The 7,259-nt window shown below is 45.6% G+C and overlaps 1 protein-coding gene across 1 annotated transcript; it reads right to left on the reverse strand.

Moving 5' to 3' along the window:
• Positions 1-1,985: 1,985 nt before the first annotated feature.
• On the reverse strand, positions 1,986-6,929 carry foxj1b (forkhead box J1b). The gene is made up of 3 exons (XM_072667427.1): positions 6,703-6,929; positions 5,180-5,766; positions 1,986-3,607 (listed from the first exon to the last, which is right to left on the reverse strand). The coding sequence occupies exons 2-3, from the start codon at positions 5,705-5,707 to the stop codon at positions 2,786-2,788; spliced, it is 1,350 nt and encodes a 449-aa protein (XP_072523528.1). The 5' UTR covers positions 5,708-5,766; positions 6,703-6,929; the 3' UTR covers positions 1,986-2,785.
• Between the last annotated feature and the right edge of the window lie 330 nt (positions 6,930-7,259).

The following is a 7,259-nucleotide window of genomic DNA, read 5'->3' on the forward strand; positions in this document are numbered from 1 at the left end:
CGGGACCAGGATGGAGAACCTCTGCCAGGTGGTGTACCCAACATATCGACCAGCCCTGAAGTGAGATGGCTTTACGTTGTGTTCCCCTTACCTCATCATAAAGCAGAGAGTGATTGTGGTGTTTTTGCGAAGCAGCAAAAGCTGCCTCTCTGTGTGAGATCTGGCTGGCATGCCCACATAACACCTGTAATCAGCGGCTGCCAGCAGTGCCCGAGGGGACATAAAGCAGTGTTTTTGTGGTCCCGCCGTGACAGCGGCCCTTGTTCCTGCTGACAGGTCCGCATGCTGGGCCTTAGTGGCCACTGTGGCCCGTGTAAATACGGCCCTGAGTCCCTGCCGCTGGGGAGATAATGTTATCTACACTGCCAAGGAGTTCTCCCAGCCCTCCCCAGAGACTGCCCCTGCTCACCCACCCTCATCCCAGTCTAACATCATTTCTGCCGTGTCACCTCCACCGAGAGGCAGAGAGGCAGAGAGTCGGGCTTGAACCTTGATCTACTTGCAACCCTGTTCCTTCTTCCTGCTTAAGCAGAGATGAGGCTCTTGGAAAAGACACAAGCGTCCCACATTTATGTGGAACAAAATGTGTTGACCATGGCATTGTTTAGCTCAACTCACGGGAGCGTGCTAACATTCTGCCCGACGCCCTAGGAATGCGAATTATCCCGCAGATTCGGAGGGGTCCCTGCAACGTGACCTCCAGCAGAAGGAGGCCGAGCCAACATGATTGAATAATCCCTGGCTTTCCTTTTTTTTCCTTTTTCATTAAAAAGAGATTTTAAGTGTGAAAAGTATTATTTTTCGCCCCAAATGCAGTGGAATTTCACACGTATTCAAGGTCTCGGGATTTTTTCCAGTGTAGGAGGTATGGTTTGGGTAGAGACTCAATTAAACGCAGATAAATAACAACAATGAAAAAATGAACCAATAAAGCATTCCTTCTATTCATTTGCACTTTCAAAAGTCCAGTCCAAGCAATGGCCAAGAACAAAGCCTACTGCACAAGCCCGCAAGCATGTCCAGTGATTCTGTGCCACGATGTTCATGAATGCGAATGCTGCGAATGTTATCAGTGCCTGAGCCTGCCCAACCGAATTCTTCCCACTCTCTTCAACACCTTAATACTCGCATAAAGGGTGAGGTTCACAGCCGGCAGAGGTCCGAGGGAAAACACAAACCGAGTTAGGGTTATTTGTTAAGCCAAACCAAATGTGATTCAGGGCAGCCGGGCCTGTTCAGACTTGTCCAGGGCGTCTTTGTACTCTCCTTGTCGATAAGCAAACTGTTCCGACGGTAAATCACAAGAACGGCTTCTGGACAAGGAATCATTCTGGACAAGGATCAGGACAGACTGAAGCGTAACAAGACACTTTGGTGAACAAATGGTAATACCATGTTAAAAACTCACTATTCGGTTAAAAAGAAGAGTTCGTGAGCCGTAGGAGATTCACCCGCACTTAATAGTTGACAGGCTGGCCTATTTTAAAGAGTCTCCACAAAATTGATCAAAGGTTTTTCCAAGCCAGGAACGATTGGCTTATTTAAAGAGTGTAGATGATCATTTGAACCCACAACCTTCTGATCCCTATCTGGAGAGCCCTAAAGCTTCCCCATTGTTTAATGCTGTGTCTCGCCCCTTTAACCACAAGCTGACTGTAAATCACAGTAGAGCCATCTAGAGCAGGTTACCAACGCAGCTTCTGGAGATGACCCAAACTACCCTAATCTACCAAACACTTGATCCATCTGACTACCGCCTTCAGAAGAGGGACATGACTTTAGAAGATTAGATTTAAGCATGTTAGATTTGGGTTGGATGGTTGGATGGATGGATGGTTGGTGGCCACTGATCCAGTGCATTTGTTGTTGGACATGTTGTTGACTACTGAATGTTCGTTTTCTGGTCTCCTAACGGTCCTGGTGGCTCGGGATGGAATTTAATGGCCTTTCTGAAGCACAACCACAACAGAAAGACAACTTTCAGAGACGGTCAAACCTTTTTTATTCAAGTACAGAATATAATTTGATTTAAATTGCATGTTAGATTCCATTCTTCGAAAACAGTCAATACAAAGACACTTCTAAAACAGTCCTTGCCATGAATATGGTATTGCCTTTTCACAATTCATCAGCAGAAGAAAACAGGCCATGGCATTTAAACAGCTTATGTAAAAAAAACAAAAAGTGTAAAAGGACAAAAGTGTAAAAAAAAAACAGAAAGAAAGAAAGAAAGATAGGAGACATATTTTCTCACATGTTCTCAAATAAATTATAAGGCTGAAAACAGAGGAACCAAACTTTAAACAGTACCTCAAAGTGCTTGTGCTGGGTTTCTCTCTGAAAAATATCTCTGCAAAGCACTTTGGCTTGTTGCATCCCCCTTATTTGTTTCCTTCCCATAGCTGATTTTGTAAAGATTTAAGGATCACATGTTCGTATTATAACGTAGTCTAAAATATCGAGCGAACTATAAGGAATAAAGGTTTAGCTCTACACAAAAATCCATTTGCCACTACTTAGAATATGTTCCACAACAATCCTCTGCATCTTGAAACTGAAACCCTCCAACCATGAATCAACGAGTCTTTAAAAAAAAACAGGAACAACGATGATCATCAGTGTTCAGCATAGATTCCTCAGGAAACAAAACAAAGGCAAAAGGAGTAATAAAAAGAAGAATTACATAGTATTTTCCAGGTGTTGTACCATTTCATTATGCTAATGTAGCAAAACAAAAGTCAACAGGTCTTCAGACCAGCAGCGTGTGAGGAACGCGCAGGAACGCTCACAGAAACGACTCCGCCCTCTCCCACAGAGGCATTTCGGAGAAGAATCCTTCGCACAGGCCGTAGCCCTGGTCCAGAGACAGCGGGATGGCCTGGGCTTCCTCTTTAATCTCCCAGGGGTGCTGCTGCTGCTGCTGCTGAGGGATATCTGAAAACAGTGCCATTCCTTCATAATAGTGTGGATGGGTCTGCATCTGCTGCTGCTGATGCTGCTGCTGCTGCTGAAAGTCCTCCATGCTGCACCCCATCATGCTGTTCATCTCCAAGTAGGCGCAGGCCTGCTCGTCCTCGCTGCCGAACCACTTGGGCACGTGGCTGGGCACGTGCTGGTTCTGGGAGGTCACCTCCATCTCGCAGCCCAGAGAGCTCAGAGCCGTGTTGATGTCCAGGTCCTCGAAGGTGCTGCCGTTTCCGCCGAGGACGTCGTCGAAGACGGAAGCCAGGTCGAAGTCCCCTCGGAGGACGTCCGAGCTTTTGATTTCACTGGCCAGCAGCGGTGACTGGGACACTCTCCCCAGCTTGGCCCCTCGCTTGGGGAACGCCTGCTTGCGCTTGCTCCCCGCCACGGCTTCCTGGAAGTGGCCCACTGCCGTCGACTGGTTGCGCTGTGGGCTATAGGAGGAGCAAGAGGACAGCAGGCGGCTTTGTCTCTGGGTGCTGAAGTTCGTGGCGGGCATCCTCCTCCGCTTGAACACGCCGTTGACGAACATGTCGGCGTACTGGGGGTCGATCTGCCAGAAGCCTCCCTTTCCCGGCTCGTCCTTCTGCCTGGGCACCTTCATGAAGCACTTGTTGAGGGATAGGTTATGGCGAATCGAGTTCTGGAAGACACAATGGAAGTTTGTTAGGGAATATACAGTATGTCATTGGTTTACAGATTTAAAGGTACTGTCAATCAATATATATATATATATAGTCGTGTGCAAAAGTTTGGGCCTACTACACTACTACACACCTACTCATTATTTGATTGTTAGTAACACAGCACGGGAAACCGGAACACACAGTGTCACTGATGTGAAGCACCACAAGCTGTGGAGAATATTCTAAATGTTTACTAGCCAGGTCTTTGAGGTGCTTACCCTCTAAAAATTCAGTTGGTTTGGCATAGTAGGTAACGGCATTGCCTTTCCTGTGGAAGACCTGGATTTGATTCCCCTATTTATATGCTGTGTTTGACTATTTTCTGGAAACTCTGCAGAAATTTGCAGGATTCTTTCTTAGATTTACTCAAAGAATGTCATTAAGACTTAATATTTTGTTAGCTAATATTTGTATGACTGGTTCATCAGTAGTTTCTCTAAATGTATTTAATACATATATGTATAAAATATTCAAAAAATCACTTCAATACATAGGATTCCGAAATAGCAATCAGCGGTCTACAGCAAGTCTACACACCACATACAGCAGGTTCTACAGTACTCTGTATGCACATGTTCCAGGTGGGAATTTAATAAATGAAGCAAAAAACTATTATTTTATATTTATAAAGTACTCTTAAATTAAAATAATTGTACATCATTTCTATTGATCCATTTGTCATTAAATACTTGTAACCTTTTCTTTTTTTCAGCATTAAATCATGCTGAGCAGGTACAACAGGTGGACAGTCTAGTCCATGCTAAAGGTCTCACCTGTAAAGCCAGTAGTACTTCATACTGTCCTTCTGGCTAAAGGAACTACATTACCCCAGACTAGCTACAAATATGACGGAAATTAAACCACCTGTGACCAGTCTACTGGTCAGTACACAAATACTATGTGAGCTTTTTTTTTAAGGTGTTGCATTTGATCTGCAATACCGCCGAGCTTCACACATAAAGACCTCTGGAAGATCCCATTGTGCAGCAGGTTGAGGTATCCTGTTTCACTGGACTACTGTGTGTGTGTGTGTGTGGGGGGGGGGGGGTTAATGAAGGTGGGGGAAGGGAATGATGTGTGTACAGGAGAGCATATGCTCCTAATGAGGCTCTCTTGTAATGCAGCACTGCATGTTTCTTATGATCAGCTGTGCTGGGCTGCCAGCACCGTCCCCCTAAGGGTCCCTCATTAAAGAGGCAGGCCCCAGGATACACTCTGGCCCTTTGGGTATAGTGGACTCCAGCAACAGCAACAGCCTGGTGTCTAAGCTATCTTGGTGCATGTTATTTATTCACAAGACAGATGCAGGAGGTCTGATGTTGTCGTATTTTGTAGATGATTCAGGGTAATGTAGATCCTTTGACCATAAAACCAGAATGAGACACAACCGGCTCTACAGGCTGTCTCTTCAGTATGGAGTTTTTAACATTCCAGTCACAATTAAATGTATTAAAATGAATAAATGTCTTTTATATTATGATAATATCATAATAACCAACAATAATGCAATGCATGGGTCCTCCAGTTACCTGCCAGCTGGGTTCTGCGTGTCTGTAGTAGCAGAAGTTCTCTGTGATCCAGTTGTAGATGGCGGACAGGGTGATTTTCGTCTTCTTGCTGGCCTGCATGGCCATGCAGATGAGCGTGGCGTATGAGTAAGGGGGCTTGACGTGAGGGTTCGTTTTGTAGTCGACCTCCTCACTGTGGCCGTAGAGACCTGTGGCCTGTGGATGGCCATAGGTTCCGCAGGCCGGCGTAGGGTTCCCTGGGGGCTGGGCCATGCCCATAGCCGCCGTGTCCCCGGCAGGTGGGCTGGATGGCGAGTCAGAACCTCCTGAAAGGTTCTTGGGCTGAGGGAAGTGCTGCGGGTGGCAGCCAAAGCTGGGCGACCTCTCTGGGTTGGCACTGAGGATGGAGAAGTTCTGAAGCCAGTGCAGGCTGGTCAGGCTGTCGTCCAAGCTGACGGAACCGCTTGCGTTCTCGCAGTCCTCTGGGTGAAGCAGCATCCATTTCTCCTTGAATTTGTTGGCGATCTCAGGGCTCGTTAGGACTGGCATCTTGGAAGGAGACGCGGCCTGTTCCGAACACCTCTTGGGGGATTTTTGTGGTGGGACACCTGAAAAAAAAAGACGTGGAAGTTAGAGAGAGAACGTTAGGGACAATATTTAATCCCAACATTATTATTTTTTTCAATATAATTGGGGTGGAGGGATACATGCAGGGTGTATGGCAAAATAGTCCCTTATGTTATGTTATGTTATATATATCCATATATATTTTATACTACCATCAACATTAAGTATAAACAGTCAGACTCGTGTCTCCAGTGGGTTTGGATAGTGAATGACTATACAATGACTATATTTGTGCTGTAGGCCTTGAACCATTGGAACCAATACCACGTCGATAAGTGTCTCTGAATTTAACCACATCACATCTATTTACTTTTATTTGAATCTAAATTATGCAGATATTCTGAAGTAAACTCTAAATAAGTGAATTAAAATACTATACATTTCATTAAAGTTCATATATTAAACCGCCAAAGTCATTTTTAATGAAAACTGAATAACTTAAAGGCTTGATCATGCAGAAATTCACATGATTGCCCCCATAAAACCTAACCCACTACCCCAGATCCACATCCGTATTCAGAGACACCTAGAAAAGATGTCCACAGTAAGTCAGCTTTAGCTATTCTGGGCCTCCAGACAACAGGGGACACCTGTTTATTCTAGTCTTAGGTGCCTCTCACTACTGTATACTTTTTAAATATGCAAAAGCAAACACTGTAAAATACACTAATGTAAATAAAATCCACTTCAATAACAGGTTTGTCATGCTTGGCCCATATAAGCTTAAAAACACTGCCCAGATTAACCTGATGCCCCTTTACACCTGAATCCACCCCACAGAGAGAAAGAAAATGCAAAGAGCAGCAAAGACTAAAAACATCAGAAAGCTTAAACAGGTTCATTAGGGTTCATTCAAGCCTATTTACAGCCATGAAGCTGAAAATGTCCAAAACAAGGCTAATGAGTGCGTGTCTTACCTTGGCTGTGGAGTAAACGCAGTGGATGGAGAGCCTGCGTCCCTGGATGAGTCTCAGCAGCAGGAGGAGGAGGAGGAGGAGGAGGCAGAGCAACAAGTGCACTCACAGGCTGTACTCTACGATCACTCCATTCTCATGTGAAAAGAGCAAAGATTAAGATCCACCTTTAGGCGAACTGCATCCCAAATGTCACGGTGCACGGAGTGAGGGAGCGAGGCGGACTGGAGGAGGCTTTACTGCCTCTTAACAGCCCTTTAAAGCCAGGCGCGCTCTGATTGGCTCCAGTGTCACGTAGCGCAGTCTGGTGGAGACACACTGAGGGGCGTGTCTTTACCACAACCCCCCCCCTCCCCCTCCCCTCTTTCCAACCCTCCCATCTCGGCTAACACTAAGGCAAGGTCAGCCCTGACACTCTTCATCACTCTGGTCCTCAGGAACCTCCATAGTGTAGGAGTGTGAGTGTGACTGTGAGTACGCTTAGAGGGTAAACAACAAACAACCAATAAACAAACAAACAAACAAATAAATAAATGGGGGAGGCCTGAAACGTGGACCAC

The sequence above is a fragment of the Salminus brasiliensis genome, chromosome 22, assembly GCF_030463535.1.
Source record: "Salminus brasiliensis chromosome 22, fSalBra1.hap2, whole genome shotgun sequence".
NCBI classification, from domain to species: Eukaryota; Metazoa; Chordata; class Actinopteri; order Characiformes; family Bryconidae; genus Salminus; species Salminus brasiliensis.

Bases quoted from the DNA above. Each gene is read 5' to 3' on its own strand.
- foxj1b (XM_072667427.1), bottom strand. From the start codon at position 5,707: ATGCCAGTCCTAACGAGCCCTGAGATCGCCAACAAATTCAAGGAGAAA. The intron at 3,608-5,179 runs GTAACTGGAGGA...TGTGTCTTCCAG, and splicing joins ACGCAGAACCCAGCTGGCAG to AACTCGATTCGCCATAACCT.